The 23,719-nt window shown below is 44.5% G+C and overlaps 1 protein-coding gene across 1 annotated transcript; it reads left to right on the top strand.

Moving 5' to 3' along the window:
* The first annotated feature begins 3,272 nt into the window (after positions 1-3,272).
* si:dkey-222f2.1 (keratin, type II cytoskeletal 8) lies at positions 3,273-20,773 on the top strand. Its single transcript, XM_056436806.1, has 10 exons — positions 3,273-3,578; positions 5,444-5,652; positions 5,749-5,809; positions 11,954-12,049; positions 12,207-12,371; positions 12,665-12,790; positions 12,978-13,121; positions 19,208-19,284; positions 19,379-19,425; positions 20,670-20,773. Exons 1-10 carry the CDS (start codon positions 3,273-3,275, stop codon positions 20,771-20,773), a joined length of 1,335 nt encoding a protein of 444 aa, XP_056292781.1.
* Positions 20,774-23,719: the final 2,946 nt, after the last annotated feature.

Genomic DNA, 23,719 nt, shown 5'->3' with positions numbered 1-23,719 from the left:
CTTTCCTAACCAAAAGCCGTGGGTTGATAGATCCATCCGTGAAGCTGTGAACGCCCGTACTGCTGCCTATAACTCCGGTCTTGTATCCGGCAACATGGACGAGTACAAGGCAGCGGTCTATGGACTGAGGACGGCGGTGAAGGAAGCCAAGAGGAGGTACCGAGACAGAGTGGAATCACAGATGGAGCAGCGCGACACCAGGCGCCTATGGCAGGGGCTACGGACTATCACAGACTACCAGAGCAGAGGCGCGCTATGGTGAGTGCCGACGCATCCCTAGCGGACGACCTGAACTCATTTTATGCACGGTTTGAGGCTAGCAACAACAGCGCTAGCTCGCCGGCTAACAACAACACCGTTAGCGTAGCCGAGGTGAGTTCTACCGCTGGGGATGAACACACACTCTCTGTGACCGAGCACAGTGTGAGGAGGGCTCTGTTGAGGGTGAACACCAGGAAAGCTGCAGGTCCAGATGGCATATCTGGGCGAGTACTGAAGACCTGTGCTAATCAGCTAGCTCCAGTGTTCACCACAATATTCAACCTCTCCCTGGCTGAGTCCGTGGTCCCCGCCTGCTTCAAGAGATCCACTATTGTCCCTGTGCCCAAGAATGCTTCTCCAGCATGTATGAATGACTACCGACCGTGGCCCTCACCTCGGTGGTCATGAAATGCTTTGAGAGGCTGATAAAGGACTACATCTGCGCCTTCCTCCCTTCCTCCATGGACCCGCTGCAGTTTGCTTATCGCCCAAACAGATCCACAGATGATGCTGTCTCCCAGGTACTGCACACCACACTCTCTCATCTGGACAGCCAGAGGTGGGCTATGTGAGACTGCTGTTCATTGATTATAGTTCAGCTTTCAACACCATAGTCCCTCCAGACTGGCCGGCAAGCTGATTGAGCTGGGACTGAACACCCCTGTGTGCTTGGATCCTGGACTTCCTGACCGCCAGGCCACAGGTGGTCAGGGTGGGCAGACACACCTCCAAATCCCTCACCCTGAACACAGGATCCCCCAGGGTTGCGTCCTCACGCCCCTACTGTACTCCCTGTACACACATGACTGTGTGGCCAGGTTCAGCTCCAACACCATCATCAAGTTTGCGGATGACACAGTGGTGGTGGGCCTGATCTCCGACAACGACGAGAAGGCCTACCTGGAGGAAGTTGCTGATCTGTCACTCTGGTGCCAGGACAACAGCCTCATCATGAATGTCACCAAAACTAAGGAGCTGATTGTGGACTTTAGGAGGGTACAACAACAGAGGACGTACTCACCACTGGGGATTAACGGGACTACTGTGGAGAGGGTGAGCGGTATAAATACCTGGGAGTCCACATCACCGAGGATCTGACATGGTCAACGAACACAGACACTCTGGTGAGAAAGGCAAGGCAGCACCTCAGGCAGCTGAGGAAATTTAAAGTTTCCCAGAGGATCCTTCAGTCCTTCTACTCTGGAGCTGTAGAGAGCGTCCTGACAGGAAGCATCACAGCCTGGTTTGGCAACTGCTCCGCTCGGGACAGGAAGGCTCTGCAGAGAGTAGTGCGTTCGGCTGAACGCACTATTGGAACTACACTCCCCACCCTGCAGGACTTGTACACCAGGAGGTGCAGAACCAGAGCCGCAGGATCATGAAGGATCCTCACCACCCCAACAACAGACTGTTTCAGCTGCTGCGGTCAGGCAGGCGCCTCCGTAGTCACGCTGCAAGAACAGAGAGACTGAGACGGAGTTTCTTTCCTCAGGCCATCAGGATTGTGAACTCCGACCTCACCAGGACCCCCACATAGACCCACACAACTGCCCCTTTTAGGCACACACACACACACACACACTTACTGTAAATATTGTGTTGTTTTTTATTGTAAATAGTGTGTACTTGTTGCCCTTGCACATTCCTGCTGAGCATTGCCACTTTCATTTCACTGCACACCCTGTGTGTGTATGTGACAAATAAAACATCTTGAATCTTGAATCTTGAAAAAGGTTATGTTTTGATCGCCGTGTATTTATTTATTTATTTATTTGTATGCGTGTTATTCGCAAAACTCAAAAAGTATTGAACCGAATCGCATGAAATTTGGTGGGATGATTGTTTATTATCCGGGGACCAGTTGATTAGATTTTGGGATCGATCGGGTCAAAGGTCAAGGTCAAAGGTCATGAACAGTTCAAATATTCTTGAATCACATGGAATTTGGTGGGATGATTGGTTATTATCCGGGGACCATTTGATTAGATTTTGGGATCAATCGGGTCAAAGGTCAAGGTCAAGGTCATGGAAAGGTCAAAATCTTTTTTTTACCATAGCAAGATACATTTTTGTCCAATTGGCATGCAACTAATGCCAAAATGTTCATAATTCAATACCCAATCTTGTGATATGCGAAGGTATGCGCTCTACCGAGTGCCCGTTCTAGTTACTGTCTGTTGTGAGAGAACATTTTCAGTAGAAACACACACAGGAAGCATTGTTTAATAGTGGAATGGTTTCTTCATGTAGATTCTTTATGTTCTTTTATCAGAGAAAGAATAAAGTTAAACTTCCGTTGTTTCCTGTGAAACTTAAATGTGAAACCTGATCATGAATATAACTTATTGACGAGTCAGGAACACTGGACACGTGACACCACATCTCTGCTGCAGCTTGACTTCGCCTCCTCTGACTTCGCCTCCACTGACTCTGCCTCCTCTGACTCCGCCTCCTCTGACTCTGCCTCCTCTGACTCCGCCTCCTCTGACTCCGCCCCTTCACAGGTTTTAAAAGGCCCGAGACACCTGGTCTGACATCCTGGTCTCACCTGGTCCTCCTCAGGGTCTCATTATTCCTCCTCAGTAACCTGCATTCTTATTCCATTGGATACCTCCACCTCTCTCCTCCACCTCTCCTCCACCCCTCTCCTCCACCTCTCTCCTCCACCTCTCCTCCACCCCTCTCCTCCACCTCTCTCCTCCACCCCTCTCCTTCACCTCTCTCCTCCACCCCTCTCCTCCACCTCTCTCCTCCACCTCTCCTCCACCTCTCTCCTTCACCTCTCTCCTCCACCCCTCTCCTCCACCTCTCTCCTCCACCCCTCTCCTCCACCCCTCTCCTCCACCTCTCTCCTCCACCCCTCTCCTCCACCTCTCTCCTCCACCTCTCTCCTCCACCTCTCCTCCACCTCTCCTCCACCTCTCTCCTCCACCTCTCTCCTCCACCCCTCTCCTCCACCTCTCTCCTCCACCTCTCTCCTCCACCTCTCTCCTCCACCCCTCTCCTCCACTATGAGCCTGAGTCGTACCAAGCGGATCAGCTCCGGGGGGTCGGTCCGGAGCTCCGGCGGCTCGGTCCGGAGGCCGAGCGGCTTCGGGCCGGGGGCCTTCGGCTGCGTGAGCCTGAGCGGCGGGTCTCTGTACAGCGGCCCCAGCGGGGCCCTCCACCACGGGGCCCCGCTGGCCTGCCTGTCCGTCAACAGGAGCCTGCTGGCCCCCCTGAACCTGGAGATAGACCCCCGTCTGTCCTCCAGCCGGGCCCACGAGAAGGAGCAGATCAAGAGCCTCAACAACCGCTTCGCCACCTTCATCGACAAGGTAGAATATTAATATTTATTATTAATAAAGTCAAATGAGCTGCTCCTAATGATCCACACAGGTAAATACCAAATAATAATAATAATAATGATAATGATAGTTATATATATATATATATGTATTTATACATTCCAATAATATAATATAAATATATGTATAAATAATATAATATATCTATATTTATAAATATATCTATATAAAGGACACCCGTTTCCCACAGCACAGCTCTGATGAAGTCGTGATGAAGACATTGCTATCTTCTCCTCTTTCTCACGGACTCGGTGTCGCTCCACAAAGAAGTCTTTGTTGAGGCGCTGCAGGCGTCCAGAACCCCCGAGTCCACCTGAGAGCTCATTGTGTCTCCGGTCCATGAGAACGGGTTCTCAAGGAACTCATGTATAGATAGACATTTATAGATATATATCCTAATTTAGTGAAAGTATCTGAGAACTCGTCTCTTTCTTTGTGGCTGATTCAAACCTGGAAGTTAGTTCAGACACTCCGGGTTCTGGTTCTGGTTCTGTTGTGACATTGAGACAGAAAGTCTTCCTCTTCCTCTAAAAGACAAAGTGGAGCAGGTAAAAGTGTAATCCAACCCCACTGACCCTTAAAGAACTGCAGTTCACACCTGAATGAGGCCACTGATCCACTGATCCATGGTTACTGATCAGGTTATTGATCGACAACCTGATCAGTGAACGCTCCAGAAAGAGGCTGCAGGTACATAAAGATATTAGATAGGTATGAGATAGATATTAGACAGGTATTGTGGGCCGTTTACAGCCTGAATGGATATTTAAGCCCTCCGCCCGTTGAGAAGCTGTAACCTGAGCACGGAGGTGCAGAACAGAGAGCAGGCTTTGTGAGGGAGGATGAAGAGGAAGAGGAGGAGGAACAACAGGCAGGAAACCGGAGCCGCCCGATTGATCCCAAAATCTAATCAAATGGTCCCCGGATAATAACCAATCATCCCACCAAATTCCATGTGATTCAAGAAGATTTGACCTGTTCATGACCTTTGACCTTGACCTTTGACCCGATCAATCCCAAAATGTAATCAACTGGTCCCCGGATAATAAACAATCATCCCACCAAATTTCATGCGATTCGGTTCAATACTTTTTGAGTTCTGCGAAAGATTTTGACCTGTTCATGACCTTTGACCTTGACATTTGACCCGATCGATGCCAAAATCGAATCAACTGGTCCCCGGGTAATAAACAATCATCCCACCAAATTTCATGCGATTTGGTTCAATACTTTTTGAGTTTTGCGAATAACACGCATACAAATAAATAAATAAATAAATAAAGAAATACACGGCGATCAAAACATAACCTTCCGGCATTTTCAATGCGAAGGTAACAAGGAGGGGGGTACAAAGAGGATTGCTTTTACTGGGTACAGGCAAGAGAGTTCATGAAACCAGCAAACAGAAGAAAACCAGTAGTATGATGGGGGAATTCGTGACACAATGAGGCTTTTGTACATCTTTCTAAAACTGAACATGAGAACATGACCCAGTTCTTCTTCATGTTGATGTTCAGGATGTTTCTTTGTCATGAGCTCAGTTAACGAACATGTAAAAGATCACGTTGCAGAATTACAATAACTTAAACGTAAAAATGGAGAAAAAAAATGGAAATACTAAAACAAGAAGTAAATGCTAGTATATATTAAGTAAGGTACAGAAATGTGAGAACTGTATTGCACAATCAGTTCCACACTTTTATAAGCATGCAGAAACCATAATATAAGAAGAGAGAATATTAACATTAGTCCCATTAAGACATAAAACTACATGATGAATAATGATGTCGACACAAGAAGCTCAGAACATTAAAGATATCTTCCCGCTCCTGCAGGTCCGTTTCCTGGAGCAGCAGAACAAGATGCTGGAGACCAAGCTGGACCTGCTGCAGGCTCAGGGGGTGGGCCGGTCCAACGTGGAGCCCCTGTTCGAGGCCTACATGGCGGGTCTGCGGCGCCAGATGGACCTGGTCCACAACGACAGGACCAAGCTGGACGGGGAGCTGAGGAACATGCAGGGCCTGGTGGAGGACTACAAGCACAAGTACGGGGGTCAGGAGAAGGTTCTGAGGTCATCGGAGGTCTTAAGTTCATGAGGTCCTCTCAGACCAGAGTCTCTTCATCCATGTCTCTGTTACAGATATGAAGACGAGATCAACAAGAGGAACAACATGGAGAACGACTTTGTGATCCTGAAGAAGGTCAGGACACACGCTGGTCCTTTAAACCGGTTCTTACGCTGGTCCTTTAAACCGGTTCTTACTCTGGTCCTTTAAACCGGTTCTTACTCTGGTCCTTTAAACCGGTTCTTACTCTGGTCCTTTAAACCGGTTCTTACGCTGGTCCTTTAAACCGGTTCTTACGCTGGTCCTTTAAACCGGTTCTTACTTTGGTCCTTTAAACCGGTTCTTACTCTGGTCCTTTAAACCGGTTCTTACTCTGGTCCTTTAAACCGGTTCTTACGCTGGTCCTTTAAACCGGTTCTTACTCTGGTCCTTTAAACCGGTTCTTACTCTGGTCCTTTAAACCGGTTCTTACGCTGGTCCTTTAAACCGGTTCTTACTCTGGTCCTTTAAACCGGTTCTTACTCTTGTCCTTTAAACCGGTTCTTACGCTGGTCCTTTAAACCGGTTCTTACGCTGGTCCTTTAAACCGGTTCTTACTCTGGTCCTTTAAACCGGTTCTTACTCTGGTCCTTTAAACCGGTTCTTACTCTGGTCCTTTAAACCAATTCTTACGCTGGTCCTTTAAACCGGTTCTTACTCTGGTCCTTTAAACCGGTTCTTACGCTGGTCCTTTAAACCGGTTCTTACACTGGTCCTTTAAACCGGTTCTTACTCTGGTCCTTTAAACCGGTTCTTACGCTGGTCCTTTAAACCGGTTCTTACTCTGGTCCTTTAAACCGGTTCTTACTCTGGTCCTTTAAACCGGTTCTTACGCTGGTCCTTTAAACCGGTTCTTACTCTGGTCCTTTAAACCGGTTCTTACTCTGGTCCTTTAAACCGGTTCTTACACTGGTCCTTTAAACCGGTTCTTACTCTGGTCCTTTAAACCGGTTCTTACTCTGGTCCTTTAAACCGGTTCTTACTCTGGTCCTTTAAACCGGTTCTTACGCTGGTCCTTTAAACCGGTTCTTACTCTGGTCCTTTAAACCGGTTCTTACGCTGGTCCTTTAAACCGGTTCTTACTCTGGTCCTTTAAACCGGTTCTTACTCTGGTCCTTTAAACCGGTTCTTACACTGGTCCTTTAAACCGGTTCTTACGCTGGTCCTTTAAACCGGTTCTTACGCTGGTCCTTTAAACCGGTTCTTACGCTGGTCCTTTAAACCGGTTCTTACTCTGGTCCTTTAAACCGGTTCTTACTCTGGTCCTTTAAACCGGTTCTTACTCTGGTCCTTTAAACCGGTTCTTACTCTGGTCCTTTAAACCGGTTCTTACGCTGGTCCTTTAAACCGGTTCTTACGCTGGTCCTTTAAACCGGTTCTTACTCTGGTCCTTTAAACCGGTTCTTACTCTGGTCCTTTAAACCGGTTCTTACTCTGGTCCTTTAAACCGGTTCTTACGCTAGTCCTTTAAACCGGTTCTTACTCTGGTCCTTTAAACCGGTTCTTACGCTGGTCCTTTAAACCGGTTCTTACGCTGGTCCTTTAAACCGGTTCTTACTCTGGTCCTTTAAACCGGTTCTTACTCTGGTCCTTTAAACCGGTTCTTACTCTGGTCCTTTAAACCGGTTCTTACGCTGGTCCTTTAAACCGGTTCTTACTCTGGTCCTTTAAACCGGTTCTTACTCTGGTCCTTTAAACCGGTTCTTACTCTGGTCCTTTAAACCGGTTCTTACTCTGGTCCTTTAAACCGGTTCTTACTCTGGTCCTTTAAACCGGTTCTTACACTGGTCCTTTAAACCGGTTCTTACTCTGGTCCTTTAAACCGGTTCTTACTCTGGTCCTTTAAACCGGTTCTTACTCTGGTCCTTTAAACCGGTTCTTACGCTGGTCCTTTAAACCGGTTCTTACTCTGGTCCTTTAAACCGGTTCTTACGCTGGTCCTTTAAACCGGTTCTTACTCTGGTCCTTTAAACCGGTTCTTACACTGGTCCTTTAAACCGGTTCTTACGCTGGTCCTTTAAACCGGTTCTTACGCTGGTCCTTTAAACCGGTTCTTACTCTGGTCCTTTAAACCGGTTCTTACTCTGGTCCTTTAAACCGGTTCTTACTCTGGTCCTTTAAACCGGTTCTTACACTGGTCCTTTAAACCGGTTCTTACGCTGGTCCTTTAAACCGGTTCTTACGCTGGTCCTTTAAACCGGTTCTTACGCTGGTCCTTTAAACCGGTTCTTACTCTGGTCCTTTAAACCGGTTCTTACTCTGGTCCTTTAAACCGGTTCTTACGCTGGTCCTTTAAACCGGTTCTTACTCTGGTCCTTTAAACCGGTTCTTACTCTGGTCCTTTAAACCGGTTCTTACGCTGGTCCTTTAAACCGGTTCTTACTCTGGTCCTTTAAACCGGTTCTTACTCTGGTCCTTTAAACCGGTTCTTACGCTGGTCCTTTAAACCGGTTCTTACTCTGGTCCTTTAAACCGGTTCTTACTCTGGTCCTTTAAACCGGTTCTTACACTGGTCCTTTAAACCGGTTCTTACTCTGGTCCTTTAAACCGGTTCTTACTCTGGTCCTTTAAACCGGTTCTTACTCTGGTCCTTTAAACCGGTTCTTACGCTGGTCCTTTAAACCGGTTCTTACTCTGGTCCTTTAAACCGGTTCTTACGCTGGTCCTTTAAACCGGTTCTTACTCTGGTCCTTTAAACCGGTTCTTACTCTGGTCCTTTAAACCGGTTCTTACTCTTGTCCTTTAAACCGGTTCTTACGCTGGTCCTTTAAACCGGTTCTTACGCTGGTCCTTTAAACCGGTTCTTACTCTGGTCCTTTAAACCGGTTCTTACTCTGGTCCTTTAAACCGGTTCTTACTCTGGTCCTTTAAACCGATTCTTACGCTGGTCCTTTAAACCGGTTCTTACTCTGGTCCTTTAAACCGGTTCTTACTCTGGTCCTTTAAACCGGTTCTTACGCTGGTCCTTTAAACCGGTTCTTACACTGGTCCTTTAAACCGGTTCTTACTCTGGTCCTTTAAACCGGTTCTTACGCTGGTCCTTTAAACCGGTTCTTACTCTGGTCCTTTAAACCGGTTCTTACTCTGGTCCTTTAAACCGGTTCTTACGCTGGTCCTTTAAACCGGTTCTTACTCTGGTCCTTTAAACCGGTTCTTACTCTGGTCCTTTAAACCGGTTCTTACACTGGTCCTTTAAACCGGTTCTTACTCTGGTCCTTTAAACCGGTTCTTACTCTGGTCCTTTAAACCGGTTCTTACTCTGGTCCTTTAAACCGGTTCTTACGCTGGTCCTTTAAACCGGTTCTTACTCTGGTCCTTTAAACCGGTTCTTACGCTGGTCCTTTAAACCGGTTCTTACTCTGGTCCTTTAAACCGGTTCTTACTCTGGTCCTTTAAACCGGTTCTTACACTGGTCCTTTAAACCGGTTCTTACGCTGGTCCTTTAAACCGGTTCTTACGCTGGTCCTTTAAACCGGTTCTTACTCTGGTCCTTTAAACCGGTTCTTACTCTGGTCCTTTAAACCGGTTCTTACTCTGGTCCTTTAAACCGGTTCTTACTCTGGTCCTTTAAACCGGTTCTTACTCTGGTCCTTTAAACCGGTTCTTACGCTGGTCCTTTAAACCGGTTCTTACGCTGGTCCTTTAAACCGGTTCTTACTCTGGTCCTTTAAACCGGTTCTTACTCTTGTCCTTTAAACCGGTTCTTACTCTGGTCCTTTAAACCGGTTCTTACTCTGGTCCTTTAAACCGGTTCTTACTCTGGTCCTTTAAACCGGTTCTTACGCTGGTCCTTTAAACCGGTTCTTACGCTGGTCCTTTAAACCGGTTCTTACTCTGGTCCTTTAAACCGGTTCTTACGCTGGTCCTTTAAACCGGTTCTTACTCTGGTCCTTTAAACCGGTTCTTACGCTGGTCCTTTAAACCGGTTCTTACTCTGGTCCTTTAAACCGGTTCTTACTCTGGTCCTTTAAACCGGTTCTTACTCTGGTCCTTTAAACCGGTTCTTACTCTGGTCCTTTAAACCGGTTCTTACTCTGGTCCTTTAAACCGGTTCTTACTCTGGTCCTTTAAACCGGTTCTTACACTGGTCCTTTAAACCGGTTCTTACTCTGGTCCTTTAAACCGGTTCTTACTCTGGTCCTTTAAACCGGTTCTTACTCTGGTCCTTTAAACCGGTTCTTACGCTGGTCCTTTAAACCGGTTCTTACTCTGGTCCTTTAAACCGGTTCTTACACTGGTCCTTTAAACCGGTTCTTACGCTGGTCCTTTAAACCGGTTCTTACGCTGGTCCTTTAAACCGGTTCTTACTCTGGTCCTTTAAACCGGTTCTTACTCTGGTCCTTTAAACCGGTTCTTACTCTGGTCCTTTAAACGGTTCTTACACTGGTCCTTTAAACCGGTTCTTACGCTGGTCCTTTAAACCGGTTCTTACGCTGGTCCTTTAAACCGGTTCTTACTCTGGTCCTTTAAACCGGTTCTTACTCTGGTCCTTTAAACCGGTTCTTACTCTGGTCCTTTAAACCGGTTCTTACTCTGGTCCTTTAAACCGGTTCTTACACTGGTCCTTTAAACCGGTTCTTACTCTGGTCCTTTAAACCGGTTCTTACTCTGGTCCTTTAAACCGGTTCTTACTCTGGTCCTTTAAACCGGTTCTTACTTTGGTCCTTTAAACCGGTTCTTACTCTGGTCCTTTAAACCGGTTCTTACTCTGGTCCTTTAAACCGGTTCTTACTCTTGTCCTTTAAACCGGTTCTTACTCTGGTCTTTTAAACCGGTTCTTACTCTGGTCCTTTAAACCGGTTCTTACTCTGGTCCTTTAAACCGGTTCTTACGCTGGTCCTTTAAACCGGTTCTTACTCTGGTCATTTAAACCGGTTCTTACTCTTGTCCTTTAAACCGGTTCTTACGCTGGTCCTTTAAACCGGTTCTTACGCTGGTCCTTTAAACCGGTTCTTACTCTGGTCCTTTAAACCGATTCTTACGCTGGTCCTTTAAACCGGTTCTTACTCTGGTCCTTTAAACCGGTTCTTACGCTGGTCCTTTAAACCGGTTCTTACTCTGGTCCTTTAAACCGGTTCTTACTCTTGTCCTTTAAACCGGTTCTTACTCTGGTCCTTTAAACATGTCTCTGATGGTCTCTGATGGTCTCTGGTGGTCTATGTTGGTCTCTGATGGTCTCTGGTGGTCTATGTTGGTCTCTGATGGTCTCTGGTGGTCTATGATGGTCTCTGATGGTCTCTGGTGGTCTATGTTGGTCTCTGATGGTCTCTGGTGGTCTATGATGGTCTATGTTGGTCTCTGATGGTCTATGTTGGTCTCTGATGGTCTCCTGATGGTCTCTGGTGGTCTATGTTTGTCTCTGATGGTCTCTGATGGTCTCCTGATGGTCTATGATGGTCTTCTGATGGTCTCTGATGGTCTCTGTTGGTCTCTGATTTTCTCTGGTAGTCTCTGATGGTCTCTGGTGGTCTCTGATGGTCTCCTGATGGTCTATGATGGTCTCCTGATGGTCTCTGATGGTCTCTGGTGGTCTATGTTGGTCTCTGATGGTCTCTGGTGGTCTATGTTGGTCTCTGGTGGTCTATGATGGTCTCCTGATGGTCTCTGGTGGTCTATGTTGGTCTCTGATGGTCTCTGGTGGTCTCTGATGGTCTCCTGATGGTCTCTGGTGGTCTCTGATGGTCTCTGATGGTCTCCTGATGGTCTCTGATGGTCTTCTGATGGTCTCTGATGGTCTCTGATGGTCTCTGGTAGTCTCTGATGGTCTCTGGTGGTCTCTGGTGGTCTCTGATGGTCTCCTGATGGTCTATGATGGTCTCTGATGGTCTCTGGTGGTCTATGTTGGTCTCTGGTGGTCTATGATGGTCTCCTGATGGTCTCTGGTGGTCTATGTTGGTCTCTGATGGTCTCTGGTGGTCTATGATGGTCTCCTGATGGTCTCTGGTGGTCTATGTTGGTCTCTGATGGTCTCTGGTAGTCTCTGATGGTCTCTGGTGGTCTATGTTGGTCTCTGATGGTCTCTGGTGGTCTATGTTGGTCTCTGATGGTCTCTGGTGGTCTCTGATGGTCTCTGGTGGTCTATGTTGGTCTCTGATGGTCTCTGGTAGTCTCTGATGGTCTCTGGTGGTCTATGTTGGTCTCTGATGGTCTCTGGTGGTCTATGTTGGTCTCTGATGGTCTCTGGTGGTCTCTGATGGTCTCTGGTGGTCTATGTTGGTCTCTGATGGTCTCTGTCTTCAGGACGTGGACTCGGCCTACATGGTGAAGGCCGACCTGGAGGATAAAGTCGGAGCTCTGACGGATGAAATCAACTTCCTGCGTAACGTCTATGAGGAGGTACGGATTGTATTTCTTTATGTTAACGAATAAATGATGTAATATCGAGAAGACCTTTGACCCCAGAGATTAAAATGTAAATAGAAGAGGCCGTGTTGTATTCTGTGTATGTGGAGGTCCAGGATGTGTACTCTGTGTACTCTGTGTCCGTCGCAAGGAGCTGCAGGAGCTGCAGGCCGGCATCAGGGACACGTCGGTGGTCCTGCAGATGGACAACAGCCGCAGCCTGAACATGGAGAGCATCGTGGCCGAGGTCAAGGCTCAGTACGAGGACATCGCGGCCCGCAGCCGGGAGGAGGCCGAGGCCTGGTACAAGAGCAAAGTGAGGACGGCCACCACGTCCATATATATATCTCTACATATATCTATATATGTATAGATATATATATGTATATATATAGATATATGTATATATATAGATATATGTATATAGATATACGTATATCTATATATATAGATATACGTATATATATATATGTATAAATATATATATGTATATATATATATATGTATATATATATATGCACAATTTGAGTGATTCTCCTGAAGGACGGCTTGGAGTAGATGTATTCTGCCCACATTGAGACTCGAGGCTCACGTGACCTCCGTCTGCAGGTGGACCAGATGTCGGTGCAGGCGAGTCAGTACGGAGACGACCTCCGCCTCATGAAGGGAGAGGTCGCCGAGGTCAACCGCCTGATCGGCCGCCTGCAGAGCGAGATAGAGGCGTTGAAAGCTCAGGTACACTGAGAAGCACCCTGAAGAGTGATGGATCGGTTTGGATCAATTTAGATTAATTTTTAGATCATAGTAGATCTTTTTAGATCTTTTTAGATACATTTATCATCGTAAATCATCATTTGATAGAACTGTAGATCATTTGATGTTAGAGAGGATCATTCAGATCATTGTGTTGCTCCTCCCTCAGCGTGGCGCTCTGGAGAACCAGCTGATTGAGGCCGAGGACCGTGGAGAGCTGGCTGTGAAAGAGGCCAAAGCCCGGACCAGAGACCTGGAGGAGGCTTTGCAGAGGGCCAAGCAAGACATGGCCCGGCAGCTCCGAGAGTACCAGGTGAGGGGGAGGTGGGGGGTGGGGGAGACCTCTGGTTGTATAGAAGTCTATGCTTCATGTGTTAGAGCTGCCTTCTCTCTCCTGACCACCAGGGGGCGACGCCTCTGGTTGTATAGAAGTCTATGCTTCATGTGTTTAAGCTGCATTCTCTCTCCTGACCACCAGGGGGCGACTACAAAGCAGTGTTTCATATCGGTGTTTAACTAAAGTGATTAAATTGAAAAAGATCGAGAGGGTCACGTGATGCGAAAGAGGTAGGAGCGCTGGACAGGAGCTCCCGGACTGAACACTTTATTTAACATTTCAGGTATAGATTAACATTAATAGAACAGGTCGAACGAAGAAGTAATGTCACTGCATGATATTTGGGGGAAAAAAACTGAAAAAAACCGAACTGGACGGTCCGGACTTCGAAAAACTCAGTCCGAAAAAGAGACCAGCGACCCCGACAACATGGCGGAAGGCGCGCAGATTGACGACCTGGTGGAGAAGATAAGTGGCGCGGTATTTACGAAACTCAGCTCCAGCCTGGATATGAAACTCGAACAAATAGCTAAATCCGTCAACTCGGTGTGTGCAAGTGTTACGGCAGTGGAGAAAAGGGTGGACGAAGCAGAACAAAGAATATCCGACACGGAGGACTCCGCGTCACAGCTCCTAGCTAAACTTGGGCGCACCGAGACACGGCTAACTGAGGCTCTGACCCGGCTGGAGGACCAGGAGAACCGGTCCAGACGCAACAACATAAAGGTCATCAATCTGCCCGAACACACAGAGGGGCAGAACGCAAGGGACTTTTTCGAATCTTGGCTGCCAAAAGTTTTGAAGCTCACGGTGAAGAACGACCGAATCAAGCTGGACATGTGCCACCGCGGCCCGCACACCTGCAGAACAACTCCACGAGGCCGAGGACCGTCGACATCCGTCTCCACAACTTCGCCGACAAACAGCTGATCATGAAGGGGGCGCGCAGCGCGGCTGAGGTTACTTTCTCCGGGAACCGCATACATTTCTTTGATGACTTCTCACCAGCGGTGGAAAAAAAACGACGCGAATTCCTGGAGGCAAAGACATCGCTCCGAGATCTCGGCATCCGCTCCCAGATGCTGTATCCCGCCGTGCTGCGCGTTACAGATGACGGCGGAGTCCGACACTTCAGATCCGCGGATGAAGCACAGAGGTTCGTGGAGGAGAAGAAAAAAGCCCAAATATAATGGAGAAATGCAAGGTAATCTAGAAATAAGTGAACAGTTTATACTCCCGGTGGTCATGCTGCTGACGTAACCCACAAAGGACACAAACTATTCAGGTGCAGGGTGTCCGCAGCTGTTAAGTATGCACACTTGTTCGCTCTTCTTCTGTTCTCTCCATGTTGGAACTCACGAACAAGCTGGTCTGCTTATGTACAGTTTATTACTTTGTTCTAAGAAAGGTTCAGTTATATTATTAATAACAGTGTTACTACTCTGATTGACCAAGCTTGATTAAGACTGGTACGGTTGCGGGTTAAAATAAGAGTGGCTATACCTGAAAAATGTTTATCTTTATTTTGTTCTAGTCTGGGAAGCTCTGTTTTATCCTACTAGAGTTTGTTTAGATGTTAGGAAATGAGGGGGAAATGGTGGTGAGCAGGAGGTCTCACATGTGCCCTTTCAATAAGTTTAAGTGTCAGTTCATGTTCTTACGTTGTTGTTTTTTGTCATTCAGTGTTCTTAAATGTTATGTTTTGTTCCACACCACCGGAAATAAATATCTATTTGAACTAAGTCAGCAAAGGTCAGATAACACATTTCCAGAGCGCCTTCAGGAGGCCTGTAAAGGAACAGGGCCTCTCTGTGACAAAGAAAGAAGAAGGGTATGTCAGGGATAAATAGCATCAAACTTTGTACATTCAATGTAAAGGGGATCCACCATCCAATTAAGCGGAAGAAAATATTAAGCTTTCTAAAGAAAGACAAAATACAAATAGCTTTCTTACAAGAAACCCACCTCGTGGATAAGGAGCACATCAAACTTAAACGAGACTGGGTCGGCCAGGTTTACTCCTCATCATTTTCCTCCAATAGCAGAGGAGTCGCTATCTTAATACACAAGGCCACCCCATTTGTACTGGGTACATGTAAAAGCGACTCGGAGGGCAGATACATCCTGGTCCACGGCACAATAAATGGCACACCGGTCACTTTAATTAATATTTACGCACCAAACTCGCCAACTCCATCATTTTGGACTACAATAGGAGCAGAAATAGAGGAGCACAGATCTCCCTTCACAGTTTTAGGTGGCGACTTTAATTGTTGTCTTGATAACAAATTAGACAGGTCCCCAACAGACACAAATAGAAGAACAAGTGCAGGTGCTTTACTCGGTAAAATGCTAGGTGATATAAACTTGACGGACGTATGGCGGAACCTGAACCCATCAGTGAGAGACTTCACATTCTACTCTAATCCACATAACTCCTACTCACGCATAGATTACTTTTTTGCCCCACCACAGATTATTGGACAAGTAAAAGCATGTAGTATAGGATCTATACATATTAGTGACCATGCCCCAGTATACCTAGAAATGACGATGAGTGAAGCTGTGTCTGGCACACAGAGATGGCGTTTCCCGTCATATCTTCTCACGGACAAGGAATTTAAAAAAAAGATGGAGGCAGAGTTAGATTTATTTTTTGACATAAACGACAATTGTGAAACAAACCCTGAATTTCTCTGGGAATCTGCGAAAGCCTATATTAGAGGATGTACTATCTCATATATGTCACACCGGAAAAAAACTCTCCTCCAGAAGCAGAATGAACTGGAAACAGACTTACAAAAAGCAGAGCTTGCCCATAAGTCTAGTCCAAACAAAACAAACCTCATTAAAGTGCACAGCACCAGAGCGGCACTAAATTCTATACTGAATGAGAAAGCATCTCGATCCTTATTCTATCAAAAGCAGCGACTGTATGAATATGGAAACAAATCTAGTAATTACTTGGCCCGCCTGCTCAACCAGAAGGAAAATTATAACACCATAGCAGGAATCAGAGATCCAGGAGGGAAAAGACATTTTGATAAGAAAAATATCAACTCTGTCTTTGTATCATTTTACAAATCATTATACAAAACTGACAATAACAGCACTAAAGTGGAACTTGACAAATTCTTTTCTAAAATTAAATTACCTACACTAACAAAAGAACAGCAACAATCTTTGGGGAAACCCATTCAGGAAAAAGAGATATTAGAAGCAATGGCTTTGATGAACAGTGGAAAAGCACCAGGCCCAGATGGGTTCCCAGCAGAGTGGTTTAAAGCCTTTAAAAACAAGCTCACCCCCCATCTAGTCAACACCTATAATTACAGCTTCAACACAACTCACCACTTGCCTGAAACAATGTCGCTAGCCAACATTAGCCTGATTCTGAAAAAACAAGGACCCCGAAGACCCAGCATCTTACAGGCCCATATCGCTCATTAATGTAGACGCAAAGATTTTAGCCAAGGTGCTGACTCTGAGGCTTGAACCATTAATATCAATATTAATAAATCCTGACCAAACAGGCTTCATCAAAGGGAGGAATTCCTCCAATAATATCAGGAAGCTTCTGAACATAATACAGTTCGCCAGAGACAATGATGTACAAGGCCTTGTGGTGTCTCTGGACTCATTAAAAGCTTTTGACAGGGTTGAATGGCCCTTTCTTTTCAATGCTATGGACAGATTTGAAATAGTACAGAATTCATTGACTGGGTGAAACTGCTGTACTTTTCCCCGAAAGCGTCCGTTATTACTAACTCCTATTGCTCAGATCCGTTCCCATTAGAGCGTGGCACCCCTCAGGGATGCCCACTGAGCCCTCTCTTGTTTGCATTGGCTATTGAGCCCTTAGCTGAGCTCATCAGAACCACACCAACGATAAGAGGCTTGGATGTCAATGGTACAATACAAAAGATTTCTCTTTATGCGGATGATGTTCTGCTATACCTGGTTGAGATAGACAAAACCATCCCCTGTCTGCTTGAATGTTTACAACAGTTTGGGCACATATCAGGTTTTAAAGTGAACCTATCTAAAACCGAGGCCATGCCTATTGGCGCCCTGGCAGGCTCTACGCCACCCAGTGGATTCCCTTTCCACTGGTCACTGAGGGAGATAACATACCTGGGAATTAGAATTGGCCCCTCTCTTAAAAAACTTGTTAAACTCAATCTAAAGCCAATCACAACACGCATCAGGGAAGACTTGAATAGGTGGGTAACGCTACCAGTTTCCTGGCTGGGCAGGATAAGCATGCTCAAAATGAATATACTGCCCAGGTTACTGTACCCCCTACAGATGCTGCCAAACTCAATACCCAACAGCTTCTTCATTGACTTGGATAAAATGTTCACACAATTCATCTGGCAAGGCAAAAAGGTTAGGATGAAAATAAGTAAACTACAGAAAAGCAAGCAGCAGGGAGGACTCGGAGTCCCGAACATAAAGTTCTACTACTGGGCAGCACAAATGCGTTACATACATGAGTGGGTGAACCCAAAGGCTACAAATGCATGGATCCACATGGAGTCGACAAACTGTGGATTACTCACTTTAAAGAACTGTCCCTTCGTAAACTACAAGAGAGCAAAGCTAGAGGTTCAAAATAACTTTATTGTACGAAATACATTAAACACCTGGAATAATATCATGGCCTACTTTAAATTTAAGAATCATTTTTCACTTTTGGCTCCCATATGGAGAAACCCAGATTTCCACCCCTCATGTCAAGACTCTGTGTTCAGGCTCTGGCATGAGAAGGGTCTGGACCAGCTTATCAAACTCTATGAGGGAGGAACAGTGGACTCGTTTGAGAACCTGAAGAACAAATACGCTCTCCAACAGTCCCATTTCTTTCGATATTTACAAATAAGACATTACATACCAAAAACCGTAGATGCCCCAAACATGTGCTTCCTGGAAGAAATCCTTACACAACCCATGCCAAAAAAATTCATCTCCCATGTCTACGAAACCTTCGGCCTAAACCTTAATTACTCCACTGACCACATCCGCAAACAGTGGCAGATCGACATGGAGTGTCAGATAGAGGAAAATGTATGGACATCAATTATAGGAAACACACTTAACATCCTGAGCTGTAGCACAGATAGAGAAAGACAATTCAAGATATTACATAGACTGCATTGTACACCACTGCTGAGGGGCAGGCTGGGCCTAGGTTCCCCTACATGTAGTCAATGTAACTCTGAAGTTGGTACTTATATACACATGTTTTGGAAGTGTGCAAAAATTCAAACATTCTGGAGAGAAGTAAAGGAGGAGGTGGTTTCTTTGATTGGGTATGACCTGGAGCTTTCACCCCCTCAATGTGTTCTGGCAGCTAAAGTGAGCAGTGCAAAGAGTAATAATGACGCTAAACTGATTCAAATACTGTTATATATTGCTCGAAAGACTATCCTTAAACTCTGGATTTCTAAAGATACTCCTTCTACAGATGACTGGTACAAGGGGATTTTGGAAGTTCTCCCTTTGGAAAAGTTGACCCACACCCTCCATGACAATGTCAAGGGATTTGTCAAAATATGGAAACCAGTCTTAGACGTGGTGGACCCCTCCGGGGTGAACTTTGCTGTGCCAGATTAAAAATACTGTCACTGATGCTGACTTGATTTGATTTGATGATGTAACCTTAAATATGTACTTATAGTGGTGATGTGCGAATGTGTTATGTGCTGTGGTTTTTCTAATTATTTTGTATCCATTATCTATTTATATTTTTTGTCTGTTTTTTGTTGTTCTTTACCCTTTTGTTTCTCTTTTCACTTTGTATTGTATCCTTAATGTCCTGTCTTGCTAATTTGTAAAATCAAAATTAATATATTTAAAAAAAAAAAAAAATTGAAAAAGATCGACAAATAATCCCAAAAGGCCATTTGATCTTTTTAGAGTAATGTGGGTTTCTTAACCCTAAATAAAATTGATTTATGTTATAATAACACAGAACTGTGCTTCTATATATGTTTACATTTATATAAATGCATGTGCAACATTTTTAGACAAATTGAAAAAGTTTTCTTCTTCTGCTGCAGGACCTGATGAACCTGAAACTGGCTCTGGACATCGAGATTGCCACCTACAGGAAGCTGCTGGAGGGAGAGGAGGGCAGGTGAGAAGAGGAGGAGGAGGAGGAGGAGGAAGAAGAGGAGGAAGAAGGGTCTCCCTTAATACAAAACACAAACTCTCTGTCTCTTCTTCTGCAGACTCGGACAGCAGTCCATCGTCAACATCAGGACCTTCTCCAACTCCAGTAAGTACCCACCTCCCTGAGGAAGGTGAAGAAGACCTCGGTCTCCAGACGGTGAAATCAACAAAACTGCTTCAAAACTTGAGAGCCCTGGTCTTGGTATCAAGGTAGCTAGGTATCTACGTAGGTAGGTATCAAGGTAGCTAGGTATCTAGGTAGCGAGGTATCTAGGTAGCTAGGTATCGAAGTAGCTAGGTATCGAGGTAGCTAGGTATCAAGATAGTTAGATAGTTACGTATCTAGATGTCGTGGTATTGAGGGATCAGGGTATCTAGGTAGCTAGGTAGATAGGTATCTCGGTATCTAGTGAGCAAAGTATCTAGTTAGGCTATCTAAGTGTCTAGGTAGATATGTATCTAAGTATCTAGTTATCTAAGTATCTAGTTATCTAAGTATCTAGTTATCTAAGTATCTAGTTATCTAAGTATCTAGTTATCTAAGTATCTAGGTAGCTAAGTATCTATGTATCTAGTTATCTAAGTATCTAGTTATCTAAGTATCTAGGTAGCTAAGTATCTATGTATCTAATTATCTAAGTATCTAGTTATCTAAGTATCTCTAAGTATCTAGTTATCTAAGTATCTCTAAGTATCTAGTTATCTAAGTATCTAGGTAGCTAAGTATCTATGTAGCTAAGTATCTAAGTATCTGAGTGGTTAAGTATTTAAGTATCTAGGTAACTGTGTATCTAGGTATCTAAGTATCTAGCTATTTATGTATATAGGTAGGTATCTAAGTATATAAGTAGCTAAGTATCTAGGTATCTAGGTAGCTACTTGTATAGTTATATATCGAGATACCTAGCTACTTAGCCACCTAGATACCTAGCAACATATATATAGGTATATATGGAGCTTGGTATCTAAGTAGCTAAATGTATAGTTATATAAGTGTATATGTATCTAGGTAGCTAAGTATCTCCATATCTAGTGATCTAGGTATCTAATTACCTATGTATTTAGGTATCTAGGTATCAAGGTAGCTAGCATGCTGGCTAACTCCACCAGGCTGTCCTGCTGCTCTGGTCATAGAAAACTCTTATTTTGTTGTATTATTATTATTTTCTGCGCTATGAACGTTTGTGGATGAAGAATGAAGTTATTGGATCGTACTTGTTTACTCTCCATAACGTTACTCCTTCTCTCACTCTACGTCTTTCATTATTCATCTTCAGAATTGAAAACGTCAACATAGACTCACTTCTATGTTTCTTATGATATTAAATATAATGTGTTTGTTTTGTCCAGGCACTAAAAGTACTAACGGTTACCATGGCGCCAGCAGCTCTGCTCCAAAGCTGCTGATAAAGACGACGGAGACCAGAGACAGCTCCCGATACAGCTCCCACTAGTACTGAGTACACAAGTACTTCACTTGAGTACTCTCCTCTCAGCTCCCACTAGTACTGAGTCCACAAGTACTTCACTTGAGTACTCTCCTCTCAGCTCCCACTAGTACTGAGTACACAAGTACTTCACTTGAGTACTCTCCTCTCAGCTCCCACTAGTACTGAGTCCACAAGTACTTCACTTGAGTACTCTCCTCTCAGCTCCCACTAGTACTGAGTCCACAAGTACTTCACTTGAGTACTCTCCTCTCAGCTCCCACTAGTACTGAGTCCACAAGTACTTCACTTGAGTACTCTCCTCTCAGCTCCCACTAGTACTGAGTACACAAGTACTTCACTTGAGTACTCTCCTCTCAGCTCCCACTGAGCAGCAGTACGAGTACTCAGTACTACTCATAGTACTTATTACTTCATACGTCCGCTGCAGCAAATATTTTACTTTTTACTGAACTGAAATTATCTGACAAATTATATGAAAATATACAAAGTCCAGCGGAAACAAATCAATCAATCAGTCAATCAATCAGTCAATCAATCAATTAGTCAATCAATCAGTCAATCAGTCAATCAATCAGGCAGTCAATCAATCAGTCAATCAATCAAGAAGTCAATCAGTCAATCAATCAGTCAATCAATCAGTCAATATGTATTAGTATATTAGTATTAATGTGTATGCATTATTCCTAATGTTATGTTTTAGTCATAATCGTGATGTAATAGTAATAATGTTTATGTATTAATATATTCATAATAATGTGGATGCATTAGTTATAATGTTTATGTATTAGCATATTAATCATAATGTTTATACATTAGTCATAATGTTATGTATTAGTTATAATGGTGATGTATTAGTAATAATGTTTATATATTAGTTATAATTATTATGCATTATTCATAATGGCCATGTATTAGTCATAATGTTTATATATTTGTCATATTGTTTATATATCAGTCATAATGTTTATATATTATTAATAATGTTTATATATTATTAATAATGTTTATATATTAGTCATAATGTTGAGGTCACTTTGGGATTCAGAGGATTGCAGATTAATCAATAATTATAATAGTGATGAGTTAAAACTTCAACTAACTACACAGTGAAGTCGTGTTTTTACATTAATGATTAATATCAATAATCTAATGGTAGAATAAATATAATAGTCAAACAGTTTAAATGTACTGATGTACTTTCAGTGAAGATACATCCTACTGGACCAGTGTGTGTACTGTGTTGTAGTACTTATGTGTACTGTGTTGTAGTACTTATGTGTACTGTGTTGTATTAGTACTATGAGTCATATCTTTGTGAGTGAAGGTGAGACGATTAATCACTAACTTTTATTTCCTGGAGGATGATGAATAAATATAATCTAATAAATACCAAAGATTTAAAGTAGAAATAGATCCGAGAACTTTTTCTGATATAAATCACAATTTATTAGGATTGTAACGTTTTTACTGTCGTCCAGACCTGGGACCAGGACTCAGGTCTCACATTCAAGACCCGAGGCAAGACAGGCAAGTCCTGAGTCAAGTCCTGGGTCAGGACCCGAGTCCTGGGTCAGAACCCGAGTCCTGGGTCAGGACCCGAGTCCTGGGTCAAGTCCTGGGTCAGAACTCAAGTCCTGGGTCAAGTCCTGGTCCAGGACTCAAGACCAGGTTGATGTAGACGTCTGTGATTAAAGTTATTAAAATATGAAATATTGTGTTGTTGAAGATCATTTGAGGAATCTGCTGTTTACATTGAGAATGCTACTGTGATAGAATCGTGTTGTTGTTGTTGTTGTTGTTGATGAACTAGAAGTCTTCCGCCAGTCGAGGTTGTTTACTTATCTTTTTACATGTATTTATCTGTAGATTTAAAGAGACGGGAGGTGAGCTGTGTGTTCGGGTTAGTCGCTATGAACTGTTGAGTTCTGACGATTGTTTAAAAACGTGTGAATCTAAAACTCATTTTATCATAGAAATATAAAGTAACTGAGCAAAGTTGTGATCGCAAACAAACCAGGTAATTAGTCTCAGAGTAAAAGTTGATAACGGAGTCAGTGATGAAGACGATGAAGATGAGTCCGCAGGGTGGCCCGTTCTCCATCGAGGATGCTGCAACTCGTTGTTGATCCAGACTCTCTGAGGAGGCTCCGCCCACTTCCTGAAGTCACCGAGGACTGGGTAAAGGTCAGGAGGTCCCAGGGAGCCAATCAGCTCTCAGGAAGGAGAGAGGGAGCGAGAGGAGAGGACAGAGTCAGTGAAGGTGTTGATGCTGAGTTCATGGAACATTAATTAAGATGTTCCAGATGACGTCATCTCCTCGATCCATCGGCCACGATGAGAAGTGAGCGGCGGGTCTCGGTTCTGGAGGGGTGGACCGGTCCGACGCTGACCTGGAGTCAGCAGAGTGGTCTCTCTTTTAGAGGGGGTGGTCTCAGGGCTCTTTGGGGGTCTTCACAGAGCGTCCTCACCCACATGGAGACCACCACGCTGTGATCATGAACATTTATCATATTCACCAAATTACTCTTGAGTCACGTTCAGGGACAGAAGGAAACCAGAGAGACTGTTTCACAGAGAGCTGAGTGTAGGAACAGGACATATTATATCATTTAATTACATGTATTAATACCTTTCTATTGACTGCTATTGAGTCGCCCCCTGGTGGTCAGGAGAGAGAATGCAGCTTTAACCCATGAAGCATAGACTTCTATACAACCAGAGGAGTCGCCCCCTGGTTGTCAGTATGAGAATGCAGCTTAAGCACATGAAGTATAGACTTCTATACAACCAGATGAGTGGCACCATGGTGGTCAAGAGAGAGAATTCAGCTTCAACACATGAAGCATAGACTTCTATACAACCAGAGGAGCCCCCTGGTGGTCAGGAGAGAGAAAACAGCTTCAACACATGACGCATAGACTTCTATACAACCAGAGGAGTCGCCCCCTG

Source organism: Pseudoliparis swirei, chromosome 18 (genome assembly GCF_029220125.1).
Source record: "Pseudoliparis swirei isolate HS2019 ecotype Mariana Trench chromosome 18, NWPU_hadal_v1, whole genome shotgun sequence".
Classification (NCBI taxonomy): Eukaryota; Metazoa; Chordata; class Actinopteri; order Perciformes; family Liparidae; genus Pseudoliparis; species Pseudoliparis swirei.
The sequence above is the reverse complement of the archived record's forward strand: the minus strand, read 5'-3'. Positions and strand labels throughout refer to the sequence as shown.

What these genes read in the sequence shown, in the direction of transcription:
- si:dkey-222f2.1 (XM_056436806.1), top strand. Translation starts at nt 3,273, where the DNA reads ATGAGCCTGAGTCGTACCAAGCGGATCAGCTCCGGGGGGTCGGTCCGG. An exon ending in AGGCCTGGTACAAGAGCAAA is followed by an intron (nt 12,372 to 12,664) that starts GTGAGGACGGCC and finishes CTCCGTCTGCAG; the next exon opens with GTGGACCAGATGTCGGTGCA. An exon ending in CTGGAGGGAGAGGAGGGCAG is followed by an intron (nt 19,285 to 19,378) that starts GTGAGAAGAGGA and finishes CTTCTTCTGCAG; the next exon opens with ACTCGGACAGCAGTCCATCG.